We start from the raw sequence: 18592 nt of genomic DNA, 5'->3' as shown, positions 1-18592 counted from the left end.
GAAATCATTAATCTAACGCGCTATAATGTCAAGATATTCAAAAAGACCGTTTATCTGTAATTGTGGAATAAGTTCAGAAATGTACGTCTCTAGTGTATCAATAGGTAATTGCTCTGGGTAACGCCCACTTCACACTCCCCATAACGTTGTTAGCCTATCGAATAAGTATTCGCTACAGTCATTCATAGCTTATAAGTATAACAGTTATAGCAAATTGAACATTAGTATTCTAGAACTTATCAAGAACGCAACCAGAAGAGGCGTCAGAGACCAGAGCAGCGTACTTGGCAAGAGTACCCCGCTTGACTTTGAGAGGCGGCGCCCTCCACTTGGCAAGACGAGCCTTGATCGTCGACTCTGGTACGTCCATATCGATGGTGTTCTTCACCGAGTCGATAGTAATAATGTCATCATCTTCAATGACAGCAATTGGACCGCCGTTCTGAGCTTCAGGGCAAATGTGTCCAATGATGAACCCGTGCGACGCACCAGAGTACCGGCCATCGGTAATTAGGGCAGTTCGCTTGCCAAGGTCGGTGCCCATGAGCATACCACTGACCTTGAGCATCTCGGGCATGCCTGGACCGCCTCTTGGACCCTCGTATCGAACAACCAGAACAAAGTGGTCATTAGCATTAAACTCGCTGTTCTTGATGGCACTAAGACAGGCCTCCTCGCTGTCAAACACTCTGGCCCGTCCAGTGAACACAGTACCTTCCTTACCAGTAATCTTGGCAACTGCACCGTCGGGAGCAATGTTGCCTTTGAGGACTCGAATGTGTCCAGTTTTCTTGATTGGGTTGTCCAGAGGCCGAATAATGACCTGATCCTGCGGTAGGGATGGCGCAGACTTGAGGTTCTCCCTGAGAGTCTTGCCTGTGACGGTCAAAATGTCACCGTTTAAGAACCCAGCTGCATCAAGGAGCTTCATTACCGCCGGAACACCGCCAATGTTGTACAGATCTTCCATAACGTACTTGCCGCTCGGCTTTAGGTCGGCAATATAGGGTACTCTGTCGCTGGTCTTGTGGATGTCGTCAATAGTCAATGGTACGTCTGCACTGTGGGCAATGGCTAGGAGATGGAGACACGCGTTGGTAGAGCCACCAAGCGCCATGGTCATGACAATGGCGTTCTCAAACGCCTCTCTGGTCATGATATCACGCGGCTTGATGTCCTTTTCCATGAGGATTTTGATGTACTTACCGGCGCTAAGGCATTCTCGCATCTTTGCCGGGGATTCAGCCGGAGTAGAGCTGGATCCGGGCAGCGACATGCCCATAGCCTCAGCAGCAGTCGACATGGTATTTGCAGTGTACTGACCACCGCACGCGCCAGCGCCTGGGCAGGCATGCTTTACAATGTCGTCGAATGTCGCCAAGTCGCATTTGCCCGCGTTAAGAGCGCCATGCGCCTCAAAGCAGTTCGACACCAACACCGGCTCACCGAGCTTTTCTGAGTACCCTGGCTTGATTGTACCGCCATAAATCATCAGAGCGGGTCGATTGAACCGGGCCATGGCCATGAGAACGCCCGGCATGTTCTTATCGCACCCCGGAATTGAGATGTTGGCGTCATGCCACTGGGCACAAGTAACGGTCTCAAACGAGTCAGCGATGATCTCTCGAGACTGTAGCGAAAACCGCATGCCCTGGTTGCCCATGGTAATTGCGTCAGACACACCAATGGCATTAAACTGCCATCCGATCATGCCTTCCTTGTCGACGCCTTCCTTCACCGTCTTGCCGAGATCGAGCAGGTGCATATTGCACGGATTGCCCTCCCACCAGACGCTGGAGATGCCGACCTGTGGCTTGTGCCTCATGTCATCCTCGTTCTTGATGCCAGCGCCGTAAAGCATGGCTTCGGCGCCGGGGTACTCCCGGGTGTTCGTTATCGTGGTGGAGTATCGTTTCAAGTTTGGCTGGCCATTTTCGTCAGTAGCCGGCAAATGCTGGAAATGTAGGAAATTTGAACTCATCTTTTACTGTTAGTCTATCTAAATGCTACAGGTCCGTTTGAAAGGAGCTCTAAATAGGCTTTTATATACCTATGGGTTCCCCCTTTGCTGGCCAATAGGATCTAGGCTATTGGCAATTCTCCACCCCCACATCGTGGTATTATTACCCCCTGCTCGTAGACACACTCCGGATTATCATTTATCCTCATGCACCCTGTTGGTATGTGTTGCCCTGCAACATATGTAGGATTTAACCCGCGGGAGGGTGTTCATCGGAGCGATGTCCTCCTGGGTCCGGTCAGGTACACAGCAAACTTGCCGGCGAACAGATTTTGAAGAACTGAGACACCAATTGCGGTTGAAGTATACATATATATGGGGTATTATTCACCATGGGAAAAACTTGGGGTAAATTGGTGTTTATTGGGGTAAATTGATCGTGAGTCGTAGTTTCAGATAGGTAGTTTTGTGTCTGAGAAACTGAGGTTGGTCCCCCATATGCAGGGCAGTTTTTTTCCACTTCACTAGTGCCGGTCTGGCGGCCTTTGATATATTCAAGCGGGGTGCCTATGGCCCATATTTTCCGATAGATTATCTTGACAATTGGGACACGCAAAAAAAGTTGTTCTGCCCAAAGTGTATCATACTATACCAGGTAGCAGTATCGATGGATGGTGTAGGAATATATTGTAGTACAGCACCGGTAGTTCAATTGAGTCGGATGTCTTCATATATATTATTGTAACGGATACATCCATTAGCGTCAGCGTTGCTAGTATTGTTTAAGAGACCCTAGCGGAATATAGCACCTGCTTGGTCCACATAAGGCTTCTTTAATGATAGTAAAAGCGAAACGGTTGTTGCCATAGCAATGCCATTTTCATTCTCAGTCTGGAAAAGGGTAACAGCTATAGCTTACACGTCTACGATCAAGATGATTACTAACGTAAGTACCGGTAGACCACGAAATTAATCTGAAAGGAAAAATGATGACGCTAACTGCTGAATTACCATCTGTGGCAGTATATAACTCTCCATTCCGGGCTTATGCGATCATTACTTGCCAAGTGGCCGGAATAAGGCGGAATTATTATAGCAGGTTGAAATATGTGACGAAATATGAGCAATTGATGGCTTGGTAGTACTCTTTCAACTGGAATACCCCATCCTTTCACAGGATGAAGATCCTTGGCACGAGGGTGAACCGTACTTGGGTTCGAACATCCGAGGTTGATCAAATCCCGTCATGTTCAGAGCAAATAGCCCATCCCTTTGGGTATTATTATTGCTAATCCAGAATTGAATCCTTTGAGGTAGTAGAGATTCCATCAGGTAGTCAATTTTTCAAACATTCGCCATATGAAATCTCTGTAGCAGCAAACGGTCTTCGTGCAGAATTCCTCTCATAGGCGATCAACTACCAATAGTTATTGCGGCGATAACTGCTGACTAGTTGCTCGGAAGTTCGTGAGCTATATGCTTGGTTAAAGTGGTTATCAATTGGCTTTGTAAATTGAGAGAATGTGGAACTTGTTGGTATCAAAATAGCACATATACATGTATCCTACTTTATGGTAGGTCCCATAGTCTGTGGAGTTATACCTTCGGATGCCGAAGAATAGCGACAGTGCATAGGAATTTCCAAGGGGGGGTAAAACGACATACATTACTTCCAATAACATAGTATCGGTGCCGGTGTATATATGCACAGTTGCTCTGGAGATAATATCCACTCTTTCTCTACATGAACACGCAGCCGCACGGCATGAGGCTACGCAAGTTAGGCTTTCACATGCAAACAGCCGCACCTTATGAGGCGCAGCACGTGACTACCATACACAAGCACATGAAATGCCCTTTACCGAGCTCCATGAGCTGCTAGCCAACCGATTCTCAGGGAAGAAAAGAAATTAGAAAGCATATAACACAGTTAAATGAAAAGATTATATAGTCGGATGTCATCGGTGTTGTCGAAATGGCGAAGTGGGGCTATTCCCTGATGTACAGGGGGACGAATTGTGCCTCGGTACAGTACAGTACTACGGAGTGGGCCGAGGGCATCACATTCCGGATCAGCATACCCCACATGGACTTTAATCGATGTTACGAGATTTATCTGATTAAACGTATAAATACGACTGCCCCCTATCAGTATATTACAGTTTCGCATTAACTGAGAAGTATAATCACAGATCAAATATATTGAAGCCAAAGTAGAAGCGCTTCTCTTTCGATAGAACAAGATATTATTAAGATGCCTGCGCGATTTGATACCTGGTTGACTAGAGCTACTGGCGTTCGAGTGCCATTCATACAGGGTGGCATGCAGAATGTTGGACTGGCGCCACTGGTCGCTGCTGTTGCCAACGCTGGAGCCCTTGGATTCATCACTGCTTTCACCCAGTTGACCCCAGAAGCCCTGCGAGAGGAGATCCAAAAGTGCAAGGCGCTCACTGACAAGCCGTTCGGCGTCAACTTCACTCTTCTGCCATCGATCAACCCTCCAGATTACAACGCTTTTGCCCGGGTTGCCGTTGAGGAGGGTGTTCGAATCTTCGAGACCTCTGGCAACCCAGCCCCAATCATGAAGACTCTTCGATCCGTCAAGTCGGTCATCATCCACAAGTGTGTCAACATCAAGCATGCCAAGAAGGCCGAGTCCCTTGGCGTTGACGCTATCTCCATTGACGGTTACGAGTGTGCCGGCCACCCTGGTGAGGACGGTGTCACCAGTTTGGTGCTGCTCACGCGATGCGCCCAGGAGCTGAAGATTCCATACATTGCATCTGGCGGGTTTGCTGATGCCCGAGGCGCGGCTGCTGCGTTCGCTTTGGGCGCCCAGGCGGTCAACATGGGCACGCGATGGATGTGCACTGTCGAGTCTGGAATCCACGAGAACGTCAAGAGGGCCATTGTTGAGGGCTCTGAGACTGATACGAGTCTGCTGCTCAAGCCGCTCAACAACTCGGTACGGTGCTACCGAAACGATGTCTCCGTGGCGGTCGAGGAGATTGAGAAGACGTCTCCGGGCTACACATTCGAGCAGGTTCGACATCTCATGGCTGGTGCCCGAGGTAAAACTGTTTACGAGACTGGTAATATCCACAGTGGCATCTGGTCCTGTGGCCAGATCCAGGGTGTCATTAAGGACATTCCAACTTGCAAGGAGCTGGCTGAGCGACTGGAGCGAGAGACCATTGAGATCCTTACCAAGCTTCCAACTTCGATTATTAAGGATAGCGCTAACTTGTAACACCATTCGATAAAAAATCCAATTGACTTGATTATTTCAGTGTATCTACACTACACTACGGTTCTACGCTACAGTATAGTCATTTATAGTTGATATATTATTTCCGCATTCCTTCTCAGGATAGCCATCTTAAACTCCGCAATAGTACTATACTTAGGTGATGTACCGTGTGGTATTATACATGTACCAGGTTGGTACAACTGGCCAATTCACAGTATGCTTTTATTGAATCTCCGCTGCCAGTTCCCTGGAATACTTTTTTTTGTCTCAGCAGAATCTATTATAGGTACTCATTATAACTGTTAATACATGAATATAATTGAATACGGCCTATAAATCAAGTGAGAGATTGTTGAAGATCTAGATTTTAAGTGCTATATGAATCGGTCATACTAACTGTGAATTATAATTACAGTAACACTAGGTACTGATCAATTCAAACCTATGTACCGTACTGGTGTAAATCAACGTAACCTTTTGGCGGGACATTACATAATTTGAAGGAGTAGGTAAAGTGGTTGCCTAGCACTTATCGTCAACGCTCACTTCCCACTCCAAAAGGGTCTCTTCTTATTTAGTTACGAATTTGGCACAAAAGCTTGGTTAATACAGTACTACCACGTAATTTTTGACTAAGAACTTATGAAATGACTCTTTTTGGAGTATGAAGCGAGCGTTACCAACGGTATATACAGCCACACTGCAAAACGGCCGGGGAATGTACGTACTGGTACTTTAAAATGAAATACCTATGGAGATGATACGAACAACAAAATGCTATTACCATGTTAAATCCTTCTTTTACCTCCTTCAACACGTGGTAGTATCTTTTATATCTCTTCCAGAAATAGTACTTAGTCAAATGGAACCATTGAGCAAGATCCGTATTGAAAATTGCCTTTTACCGCACCGCGGAGCGCAACTTTAACCGCCAAGGGCTTTACAGCTCAATTGCCAACAGATATTGCCTATGAACTATCAAAAACTATGCTCTACGGTACTATTTACAACTCGTCTAAAATCTTCCGAACGATTTTCCACACACACCACCTCATCACCCTGGTGTATGGGGTTGCGTGGCCTGCGTCATTAACAGCAGCCAAACACCACGCAAGGCTGGAAAGGAGGGGCATTTAAAATCTCCCAACCGGATCTCTCCCACCTTTAAACTCCAAACGTCCCCCCCCCCCCGGAAACCAGAAACCAGTATACGTCGACCACCGTTGAGTTTTTTTTTCAACGAAGCCACAGAGATTCTCCCAGGAGTATAGGTGATTTAACGAGGAACACCAATATCTGTGACACTCCGAATAAATAACCATTGCTTAGCCCGCTTCAAAAAGAATAGACTTTTTCTCCGGGTTATTTGCTCTTTCCCCCACCATAAACACCACCACACTGCGGGAGTGCTGCTGCGCGCGTGCTCAGGCCACAGCGTTTAAGGCGGAAAAATTTCGGAAAAATACCCGGATCTACGCGTAAGGCCATGACCGAGGAACATTTCAGAACGCACTCACTAGCCACACCACCCCCGCCACACTTCACCGCCACAGCAGCATACAACTCCGCCGAGTACGGCGCCAATGCTGCTGCAGAGGAAGAGTGGGGCCAACGCCGTCCGGGCGGGGCCCCACGCAACCGCGGGTCTGCGGCCGCGGAGGACCTGCCTAACGTTGGGAGTAATAGCAGAGGCGCTATTGCAGCCCACAGTAGTCCAATCACTACCTCTCACCCCGGTCGCCTAGGCGAGAATACGCCCACTTCCAGCGATTATAAGGAAGAGTATAGGGAGAGCCCGATGGCAAGCGAAGGGTACGACGACAAGGCGGCCTCGACGATGACTACTACGGCTGTAGCCCCACCGAGGCCCAAGGATAAGGCTGTGAAAAACGGCCAGAAGAAGGTGCGCAAAAGGACGACGAGAGCCTGTGACCAGTGCAACCAGCTACGGACGAAGTGTGATGGAATGCAGCCCTGTGCTCACTGTATTGGTAAGTTAATCTTCATCTGTTTATTGTAGAGAAGGGGCTTCTTTTTTTTTTTACTGCTTGGAGTGACTATTGCGGGTAAATTATTACTTCTTGGCTATGGAACGGGGGGTTAATAAGCGGATCGAATCAACCGTTCTTTTCTCACCAAGTGAAGCGAAAGTTTGTTGATTGGACCTGTTCCTGTGATACACGCTGAAGATGGCTAAAGTTACTCGCTAGAGCTTCATTCAGGGCTTTTTCTAGACTTTTTCTGCTCCTTTGGATTAATTTTCGTTTTCCCCACTGGGGGAGACAGCCGTCTGAGGGGTTATTTTTTTTCTATATTGGAATTACTAACGGCCATATCTAGAACTTAAACTTGCCTGTGAATACCTGCGAGTCCCGCTGAAACGAGGCAAGGCGAGCCAGAGCTACATCGAGTCTGCTAATAGAAAGGCTCAGGCGAAGGAGAACTTGCTAAAAACTCAGCCCAAAAAGAATCAGGGCCCCCCTGCTCAACCAGGCCAGACCCAGAACCTAGGCATATCTGTTCTAATGGACGATCATAGCGGGGCAAGGCATCAACAACAGCCCCCTTCTTCTTCTTCATCTTCTCATCAACACCCCCAGTCTCAACAACGCCCTGGGCTTCCATCACTAAACCACTATTCAAGCTACCCCAGTGTCGCGGGACTGACAGACTCCACCGAACCGCCAGCTTTCCTGGAGGACGCCAGACACAACCACTCCCACTCTCCGGCTGGCGACCTCAACTTTGACATTCATCACAACGATTCTTCTAATAACCACGGGGCAGAGGACACTTCTAAGCAGAATAACCCGCCCACAAGCGCCGAACAACAGACTCAACAACCCCAGGGGGGAACTACCGCCTCCGGACCGTCCAATAATCATCATACTAACCAACTCATGTTCTCCCCACTTCTCGAAGGGTCGCCGAACCACCTGTTCCCGCAGACTCCATCATGGTTCACGTCGGCTCTGGACTCTACCGTGCCGGGCGATAACAACAACAACCCCGCAACCACTGCGGGTCCTGGGGGTGGATCTGGCACGACAACCGCCTCTGGGAACGGGCCAGGGTACTATAGATCCACCAGCATTGGCGCAGGGCCTGCTTCGCAGAGCCCTTCGAGCACTTCGTTCTACAACCATGTGCCTTTGAACAGCGGACTAGCCAGTAACGATCTCTTCAACAGTCTGCATTCGCCCCAGGCGGGCCAACAACCACAGCCAGTTGGAGGAGGACGAACCTCTACTACCCCCAAGTTCCGCCCAATGCAGTACGATGCGTCGAGAAATGCCCATCATCCACAACCTTACTACAAACCAACCGCCCCAGCGGCATCTACCACCGCTGTTGTACATCATGGTCACCAGGCGTCCCAAGGCCCAACGTCAGGTATCCCATCAGGCCTGCGGTATCCTGTTCTTTTGCCGATTCTGGACTCGTTGGCGTCGATTAACGTTTCCGTTTCGCTGGCGGATGATCTTTTGGAGACCTACTTCGCCCACTGTACTCATGTATTAGCCTATCTCGTAAGACGCGTGTCGGTGCTCTCGTACACACACCCACGCAAGACCAGCCCATCGCTGCTATACGCCATGCTGCTGGTCGCCGCCCACGACTCGGACAACCCAGCTGTGACAGGCACGCCTTCAGCGCGGCAGGTGCTCATCACCAAACTGACGGAAATGACCGTGTCGAACCTCGAATCATCGCGCAACATCATGGCGCCCGGCTCTTTGGACGAGGTTATCAGCTACATCCAGCTAGGTACCGTCATGTCGGCCTCTGAGTTCAAAGGCTCTTCGCTGCGGTGGTGGGGCAACGCGTGGGCCATGGCGAAAGAGCTCAAACTCAACCAGGAGTCGACCGAAATTGACCCGGAGACGCGCGAGGAACAGCGGAGGACGTGGTGGCTGCTTTACATGGTCGACCGCCATCTGGGGCTCTGCTACAACCGACCTTTGGCAATTCTCGACAGCGAGTCAATGGGGCTCTATCAGCCCGAATCCGAAGACATTTGGAACTCGGAGAGCCTGCTAACTCCACCAGAAGTTGATCCGAACCGCCGCGAGCGCGGTGTGTGCCACATGGTCACGGGCCAGGGCATCTACGGATACTTTTTGCCGCTCATGTCGATTTTAGGCATGCTTGTAGAAGTTCACCTTGCTGAGCAGAACCCGCTGCTGCCCATGCGCGATAGCGTCTGCCAGCAGCTGCGGTCGACGATTCGCAGTTCGCTCGACCAGTATGCGTCTTCGCTCAAGAACTGGAACCCGGTTCCGTGCCAGGAGTCGTACGGTAACGCGTGGAAGGACTACGCGCTGCAGCTAGTGCACGTTTTCCACATTCTGTATAGCGTCTCGTGGGATCCCATTGAGCTGCTGACGACCTCCGAGTCGCTCATGAACCATCCGGATTTCGGCAAAGTGACGAACCACGCCATTATGGCGGCCAAGTCGATTCGGCGCATCCTCACCATCGACCCTGACCTCATGCTCATGCCATTTTTCTTTGGCGTGTACCTTTTGCAGGGTAGCTTTGTGCTTTTGGCCATTGTCGACCGCGTTGAGTCCGAGGCCTCCTCAGAGGTGTTTGCCGCGTGCGAGACTATTGTCCACGCCCACGAGGTTTGTATAGTAACGCTCAACACGGAGTACCAGCGCAACTTTAGAAAGGTTATGAGGGGTACCATGAGCCTGCTTTCGTCTGGAGCCAACGATAAGCACACTCCGTCTAGCGCCGCCAGTCAGTCCCCAACTAATGGCGGGGGCAGCCTCCACGACAAAGAGGAGGCGCGCAAGAGACGACAGGACGTATTGGGGCTCTATCGGTGGTCTGCCGGTGGGCATGGCTTGGCTGTTTGAATTTCGTCCAGTGTACATAGTAGTTCATGACTAGTATTATTATTTATTAATCTTTTTTCCTTATTCCATTCAGTGCGAAAGCCATCCACTTTCGCGATTCCACCTTCCAGCGTCTCGCAAATCTGCATTTTAGTAGTTTCTCTAGTGCCTCCCTGGTGTATAACCTTGGTATTTATAGCTAGAGGGATCTCGGACCGAGAGTGTTGACGGCGATTTACTGGGCCCACTCTGCGGGATTTATTGGACTGAATAAGACGTCTAGACTTCTCTACCGTCGTGCTGCAAGTATTTATAATACGTAGAAGACTTCTCCGAGTGTTGTCGTTTTTCAACGGTTCTTGGCCTTGGCCTTTGCAATTGAGCCGGAGAGGCTCTACTGGTTTATCCCGCGATATCTCCGAGAGGGAGTATGCAGCACCGGCGCTATAGTATTAATAGCACTCTGCAATGTTAGCCTGGCCCGTGAAACACATAGATAGATAACCTACTGTGTACTGATGGCGGATAAAATCAACATGTCAGTAGGCGGGGGCAAATGTTGGTGACTGCATTAGTTATTATCCGAGCGGGACCTCTCCTTGCCAGAGGACCTTGTCTATCAACGCTATATGGCACTTGATCAGCTTTCTTGGCCGATAGCATAAAAATGGGTACAAGTCGGACAACCGAGCAAGATGGGCTGTCTGTCGAACTGGCCTTCAGGCTGAGGTTTGCCTTGTGGCGGGGGTATAGATATGCGCTGTTGCGGGAGTTTTTGTTTGAGCTGGGAGTTTGTTACAACATGAGAAAAATGTGTTACAGCGTAACTAAAGTTTGTTACGCTGTTACCAGAGCAGGCGGCTGTAATGTTGTAACCAGAGAGCTCCAAGATACGGGGGCCTGGGGGCTGGTCCCCAGCTACGGGAGCTCGAGGGCTGGCCCTCGAATATACTTCCAGGCCGATTGAGTCTACTGACGATACGAGGAGCTTCGCCCGTAAATGGGGAGGATACTAGCGATCTTCAAACGAATCAACTACTTTCTTTATGAGATAATCTGGAAATAATAGGCTCTAGGTATACCGGCCATGGAACATAGAGAATTAATCAGTAGGCCCATACATATTCCAGTTGTTAGTATTTTATCGGTGTTGGTTAGGGTAATATAGCAGCGAATATCTTCGAATCTGGTAGGGATGGGAACAGTCCAATGAAATAGCCAAGTTGTTTCAATCGATTACAAACGACCACAGATTCGAAGTCCATACAAACTCATATTAGCAAGCTTTAAAGTCCAACTACTTCACAGTAACATATAAGGATGGATCTGCTGGCAAGCTTTCGGAATTGACCGAAGCGTAGTGGGGAAGGGAAATTGAGCCTCACGCGGAAACCGGCAACTGTCACTACTTTCTCCGACTGTTCAGAGGGATTGCAGTTAATAAAACTGATCTTCATACATGGCGGGATGGTTTAGCATAATATTAAAACTAAAGAGCTCATTTGAAAATTTTTCCGAGAGAAACGCAGGCACAGAGAGGCTTTAAAGCTCGAGAACTCCGAGGAGCCAGCCGCACGATGCCCATCTCAGGGGGTGCGGCTGGCCCTTGCAAATTTTTGAACTTACATGTTCTACAGCCGTCAAAATATACTTGATCAGATATTGTAACTAGGCTCAGTTTGTTCAAAAGTAGCCTATGGAGTGTAAATTTTTTTTGCTAAAAAGTATTAAGAGATCAAGATTAACGTAGTTTGTAGCTGTCGTGAATAGTGAAGGGATATAAATTAATCAGAAAGAAATCAAAAAAGAGACAATAGCTATGGTCATAAATCAAATCATCACAAATTGAAGACGAAACGGAAATTTACTCCTTGTGCTCAATCTCCATTCGCTTCTCCTCGTCCTCGACTCGGATGGCCCGGACAGTGCTTTCATCCACCTCAGTAGAGAGCAGGTTAGCGGATCGGTTCTCTGGACCAATGAGGCAAATGAGGAATTGGTAAGCGAAAACGGCGCCCATAAGAATGGCCATGACTCGTCCGTACTCGAATCGACCTGGGATGATGTTACCGTTAGCGTCATGAAGCGGGAACCGCTCGCCAATGGTAGATTCAATGGTGGAGGAAGCAGACGAGACAAGGTTACCAAGCTGGTAGGAGACACCAACAATAAAAGATCGGAACTGTGGAGGGGACAGCTCAGAGACGTGAATTGGAACAACACCCCAAGCGCCCTGGACCATGACCTGCATGAAGAAGGCAGACGCGTTGATACTGGCATTGCCGTGGACGAAGCCCCACGGGTAGATGATGGCACCGCCAATGACACAGGCGATCATGATAGTGAGACGTCGGCCAACGAACTCAGACAAGTGGCCCAAAACAATACCGCCAGTCAAAGCACCAAGGTTGGCAACACAGTTAGAGACAGTCGCCGCGTTCTCGCTGAAATTAAGCTGGTTCTTGAGGTAAGTGGGGAACAGGTCCTGGGAGCCGTGGGACATGAAGTTCATACCAGCGCAGAACAGAATAAGGTAGATGAACTTGAGCCAGTACTGCTTGATGGCCACCTTGCCCTGGTCCACGAAGGACTTGCCGAGCGAGTCTCGCTCAAGATGCTTCTGGGCCAGATAACCGTCCGTCTCTGGAAGGAGCATTCGGAACACAATGATGAAGACTGGTGGGCCAGCACCAAACCAGAAAAGCGCACGCCAACCATGGGGGCTGTTTGGCACAATGGCCCGGTTGAAGATGACACAGAGGAGGTAGCCAAATGCGTAACCCTGCTGGAGGAGACCCGAAATGAAGCCTCGGGCGTGGACAGGACAGTCGTCAAGGGCCGTGGCCGCGCAATTACCATAGATACCACCCATGGCAATGCCAAACAGGGCTCGCACGCCGAGGAACTGCTGGTAAGTCTGGACGAAGCCAGTACCCAATTCAAGGACAATGAACAGGACGCAATTGATAATGAACGGCCACTTTCGGCCCCATTTGTCACCAGCAAGACCAAAGATGACGGCGCCGACCGATCGCAGCATGAGAACGAGGGTGATACCCCAGGTGATATCAGAGAGCTCCTTATTGAACGAGACAGCCATTTCGCTGGCAACGAGTGAGACTGAGAAGAAGTCAAATGCGTCCCAGGACCAACCAAGGAAGGCCACTAGAATGAACATCCATTGCTTTAGAGTAATCTCACGCAGAGCCGGGAATGGATTGAGCAGGTGTTTCTTTTCCGAGAATGGAGGTGGCTTCAAGGTCGGAATTCGCGTCCATAAATACTGTCCAATGGACGAGAGCGACAGATCTGGCGCTCCGCTTTGCTGTGCGTTCTCCATGTCGATTATTAATAGCTTCTCGAATTAATTATTGGACAAAAAAGTCGACACTTGGAAATTAATTAGGGGATAAAAGTCGACTCTTTGAAATGAGCAAGATGCAAAATAAATTAGAAAAAAAAAAACGGTCAGCAATGCCAATCACTGCTGATTTTATAATCTCAACTTACCCCACCTACGGACGCCTCTATCAAGAGAAAAAAATAAAAAAAAATAAAGTTTCCCTCCAGTCAATACAATTTCACTAGGCTCAATTCTGTAGATGCGCCCGGGGTAAGCTTGCGTCTACGTCAAACAAACGGCCGGAGCTGCACCTCCGTGGAGCACCGAAAAGGTAGGGCAATGCTCATCATTTACCCCGGTGGTATGTATGAGGCTCTTTACACGTTGCTTCTTCTCTACTGTTTGCTGAATTTTTCCAGATCTAACTGGTTTCGAATGCAGGCGGTTTGCCTCACGAGACACTATCACACACACATAAACGGCTTTCAAAATTTGCGAGATATGCATAGGGGCAATAGTGGTCCCTATCGTGGTTAACATTTTTTCCTCAGTTCAATTCCACTGGCAAGTAATTAGTGCTCAGCTTGCTAGTATTAATAGTTAGGTCCAATCGCATTTTTATGGACCTAAATGATCCCGCGGAGTTTGAAAATTCCTCCGGTAAGTCATAATAGGTTCGGCTTCACCTCAATAGGCAAGATGTCTTGAATCGGAACATTAGTACTCAAGCCGACAATATGGAAGCTTCAAAGCGATCAGGGCGCCAAGAGCAATAATTTTCCTCTCTCATCTACCCTCCAGAAAGCTCCTTTCTCCACATTATAGCAGCTCTTAAAGCTAGTGGTTTCATTCTTGCTGGGCCTGGCCATTCACAGTCGGTCTATAGGGGAAGAAAGATGATAGTCAACAGCCGTAGCATGCATCATGAGCTGCACCTGGTCTGCGCTGGGATAATGCATTTTGTCATAGAGTATTAAGCAACCTCGAGTAGTGGGGGGTAGAGGGGCCGCTTCCGGGGTTATTGGTGCTCTGCAAATGCCGCAGCCCAGCTAAGAAAGTACAGACAAAAGCTTTTGTGCCGTCCAATTGCCTGAACCTAAAACTCTTGGCTCCGGAGAGCTAAGCTTTCGCTCTAATCAATAACCCGCTATGCACACCCCACACTAGAGATTCCATGAAATTATCGTGATTTGATGCAGTTTGTCTACTCAAAATGGCAAAAGAGTTGCACTGTGTGCTGCTGACGAGGCTGGTAGGCTTCCGGCCACAGGCCTATGAGCCGTCCGTTTTCGTCCGCGGTGTCTAAACCGCAGGCCGGCAATTGGTCCGATGGCGGCATATACAGCAGGGCTGGCCCTGCAGGCCAAGTCTTACTGCATGACTTCATCCTTGGCCATTATTAATCCTCCGCTCTCACCCCACTTACCCCTCGAAGGGATGGACTTTACCAGGCCTACAAGTATATCATTCTCAGAAGAGACACACGGAATACACTACATGCCAAAGAGGGGTACTTTCCGCGTATCTGTAGCGAAATGTTCCGATTCCTTTAGCTCCCGCGGAGTTATTTTGCGGCGTCTGCAAGCAACGTGCCGCACACCCATGGCATGTCACGGGCCAGCCTAACATTTCTATGGTCTTTTACGTAGCGGCTTACTATTTTTTGGAGTGGGGATATTCAAATTAATTGTTGAAAGTGGTTGCGCACTTCATGTTTAGATTCAGCTTTTCGAATATCGTTTTGAAGCCCTGGACGACCTGTAATGCCCTCACCCCACTTCAAAAGTGGTAGTATCTCTACCGGTAGTATGTACGTGGTACGTTCGTATGTATTTTCCCGCAGGGTGTATATAGTAGTACAGTTGACCAGTTACCCAGTATACAGCACCAGTGGCAGTACAGCGTATTCAATGTGAAGGATCAATTAATATTTCAACCTATCAACCTGAATAAGATACCTACCTACACAAGACAAGTTTGCATCTTAAAATTCTACTACTGGTACTACACATAATTACGGTAGTGTACCAATGTGACAGTGCTTGCCGGTTGTCGGTGGTCTACTTCTGCGTGGCACAGAAGCAGCAATGGTTTCCAACGAGCATCACGAATTACCCGAACATACACCGAGCGAAAGACTTGCCAACATGCTCCTTAGATGGGATGAAAATTTTAACACGCTTTTCGGATACATGGAAGAGAACAGTCTACGACATGGACTTCTGCCCCACCACCCCCACTAGGTTTCGCCTGACCCGGAAAAAAATGTTTTACATCGGAAGTGGTATCACCCGCCGACCGATCTGAACTCAGACATTTTCAAATCTCATCCCCAGATTCTCTGGATGAGACTTGGGTTGAGGTACACATTTTTTCAACGTCTTTTTGAGTCTACTAGGGTAATTTTCTCACTGTATTTCGATTCTTTTGAGTTTGAATTGCTTTTCGGCTAAATCGAGGGGTACATATGGGAGGTTTCTACCATGATGGTTCACTACGGTCTTTGATCTTCTGATATTGATCTCTCTCTCTCTCTGCGACCGTGAGTAGCTAACTCTTCAAAGCCACTGGTTACGTAGATAAAAGTCCTGCGGCGAAATCATCATTATACATAAGGGCCAACAGTGCCTTAGAGGTTGTGGTTAGAACTTTGCGGCGACCAGATCAAAGCTCCATTCTACTCGGAATTCTAGCAAGCTTCTACTTAGGCATAGTTGACGTAACTCTGGACTCATTGAAGTAAGTTCCAGAAGCTCTACAACATGAATGGCCAGATAAAAGTGGGACCGGGAGTCTACTACCGATATAGAAAAAACTGAATTAGGGGATATAGCATCTATTAAAGAAGCGGAATATTACAAATCGTGAGGTGTGATCCGAAGGATGAATCTGAAAAAGGGCAATCTTTATGCGCTGCGTGATAACTCTAGCAAGGACATACGCTGTGCCGAGAGATGTGGTACATATTTATTAGAACAGGTGTTGTCATTCAACTAAACATGAATTATGAGAGATATATAAAATGGCGAAAAATAGATGAGCACTTAATTCCAATATCCTCACTGCAATTTGGCGTTGAAATTCACACAATATTATCTATAGTACGAAGGAACTCAGCTCCATGAACGATCTGGATTCAGCAACATCCACGTCATAGAGTACGTCGTCCTTTCTGTCAATGTGCGTAACCCATGGCATAAACTGGTCTACCCAGCTTAATAGCTCACACGAGCTCAACTGGATATGTGACAATTTTGGACTCCCACGGAGAAAAGAAGCAATCAACCGCTTTACAAAGTTGAATCTGCAACTTTTTTCCACACTGGGAAATTCGGTGATAATCATTGTCGTTAATATGCAAGAGCTTCAATTCTAGAAACTTTGAGAAGAATGTTTATACTCAGAGAGATCTCTGCCGAAAGAACCAATGGCCATATTCAATTCGCTTTACCCTTAGACCTACCCCGAACACGTACCTACTGGAAGTAGTAACTTTACAGTTAATGATCAGCCATTCCAAAGTATCCTTATCCTGGAGGATAGCTCCAACAAGCTGATTAGCCGCATCGTGGCCGGAATAATTGATTTTCTTGAGCTGCCTGGCTCTCGTCATATCCCATAACCCCAACTATATGTGATCATGTCTGAAATATCAAGGCGTTCTAATCCAGGCGGCACTATTAAACTGCCGCTTAACTTATAAATCCCTCCAAAATTAATCCAGCAAAGCTATTTAAGAGATTGTGGTATCCTACATCCTGTTTGAAAGATATCTTAGTTAGTTTCTACATACAGTGTGACCACCTCTCTGCACAACGGCGCCCAGTCAGTCCATTTAACTGGACTCCGGTCAGTTGATTCCGGCAGCGGCAATGAAATTTGCTTTTTTTGCAACGCTTTTGATGTCAATCTTCACACACACAGTCGGCAGTTTAATAGTGCCGCCTGGATTAGAACGCCTTGATATTTCAGACATGATCACATACAGTCGAGGAATAGTTGATCCCCGCCGACAATTGCTTGATCTTTATCCTGGAAGCGACACAGCTCCATCCCTAGAGAAAATTCTGCAGCAGTCTTAAATCCATTCAGGTTCTGGAATGCTTCAAACCTCTCACTGCCAGGATTTAGACGATACCATACCCTGATTTTGAGAACAAGCTTAAACAGCTCAGAAATGGTCTCATATTCATGGTTATCTCTTTCTGATAACGCCATATGATTGTAGTATACAGCTAGCATCAGTGTGCTTTCTTGAACTATTTTTCGGTAAAGTTCATTTGACTCCAGCTGTCTCCTCTTAATTTCTGATAAGTCAGTAGCTTATAATAGACGGCATCCTTTTTCAGCTTGACGGATTGGAATAGTCCAGCATTATTAAGAAGCTCCTGTAAGGAGAGCACTTTGGCGACCGCCCTCCAGATCTGCCTCTGGCACACGGAGTACCATTGTGTTGATACTACGGCAATCTCAGTCTATGCCAGTCATTACAGTTAAGCAAGTCAAGAATGAGCTCACAAATGTGGGCACTTTTGATGTCGAGTTAGAAATCAATAGGATAGATAGATCTTGCTCCATACGATGTTAATGGACAAATAGATTGTTCGTTGCTTGTAAGGTTACATTACCTTAGAACTTTAATTTTTTTTTCCGTAATGCCATTGCCACCAGCGCTATTAACTGATAAACAAGACATTAAAATTAACTTTCACTTTCTTTCCAGAGTGTTTTGCTGACCAAACGCTCTTTGACTTTACGGCCCCTACGCATCCTGCTATTGCTGAACTACGGTGTTGTAGTTGGTGGCTGCTTCAACTGTCGGCAAATCCAATAAACTCTAATTACCGTAAGGTAAGGTTGATCATACCCCCCATAAAGTTTTATTTGAGAACACATAGTCATCCCAGAGCTTGGGATGGCATTGTATCAGGTACTAGTACCTGTGGTATAAACTCGCTCACTGAAGAGCCTTTGAGGTAAATATTCTGTTGACAATTACAAATGTTAAATGTAATTCAAAAAGGTGATACACCAACACGGCAAATACGGTATCAAGGTAAGATCATTGCTAACTCTGACCCCCCCTATAAAGTTAACAATATTGATGTAATGATAAGCTGAAACACCGATTAATAAACGCGTCGACGACGCGTGGAACAATTAACGCGTGTTGGGAGTTTGCGCGCGCACGC

General features: G+C 47.7%; 4 protein-coding genes across 4 annotated transcripts; 2 read left to right on the top strand and 2 right to left on the bottom strand.

Annotated features, from left to right (window-relative positions):
- Positions 1–229: 229 nt before the first annotated feature.
- Positions 230–1981, bottom strand: ILV3 (dihydroxy-acid dehydratase; the record flags this gene model as incomplete). The annotated part of the gene is made up of 1 exon (XM_076684363.1): positions 230–1981. One exon carries the CDS (start codon positions 1979–1981, stop codon positions 230–232), a length of 1752 nt encoding a protein of 583 aa, XP_076541331.1.
- Positions 1982–4283: 2302 nt separating this feature from the next.
- Positions 4284–5213, top strand: TRVA0_015S00540 (NAD(P)H-dependent flavin oxidoreductase; the record flags this gene model as incomplete). The annotated part of the gene is made up of 1 exon (XM_076684362.1): positions 4284–5213. The coding sequence occupies one exon, from the start codon at positions 4284–4286 to the stop codon at positions 5211–5213; it is 930 nt and encodes a 309-aa protein (XP_076541330.1).
- A 1486-nt stretch (positions 5214–6699) lies between these two features.
- Positions 6700–10078, top strand: TRVA0_015S00518 (uncharacterized protein; the record flags this gene model as incomplete). Its single annotated transcript, XM_076684361.1, has 2 exons — positions 6700–7204; positions 7554–10078. 2 exons carry the CDS (start codon positions 6700–6702, stop codon positions 10076–10078), a joined length of 3030 nt encoding a protein of 1009 aa, XP_076541329.1.
- Positions 10079–11921: 1843 nt separating this feature from the next.
- Positions 11922–13397, bottom strand: JEN1 (monocarboxylate/H+ symporter; the record flags this gene model as incomplete). The annotated part of the gene is made up of 1 exon (XM_076684360.1): positions 11922–13397. The coding sequence occupies one exon, from the start codon at positions 13395–13397 to the stop codon at positions 11922–11924; it is 1476 nt and encodes a 491-aa protein (XP_076541328.1).
- Between the last annotated feature and the right edge of the window lie 5195 nt (positions 13398–18592).

Source organism: Trichomonascus vanleenenianus (assembly GCF_965637985.1).
Source record: "Trichomonascus vanleenenianus strain CLIB 3782 genome assembly, contig: TRVA0_015S, whole genome shotgun sequence".
Lineage (NCBI taxonomy): Eukaryota > Fungi > Ascomycota > Dipodascomycetes > Dipodascales > Trichomonascaceae > Blastobotrys > Blastobotrys vanleenenianus.
This window is presented reverse-complemented; position numbering and strand designations above follow the sequence as displayed.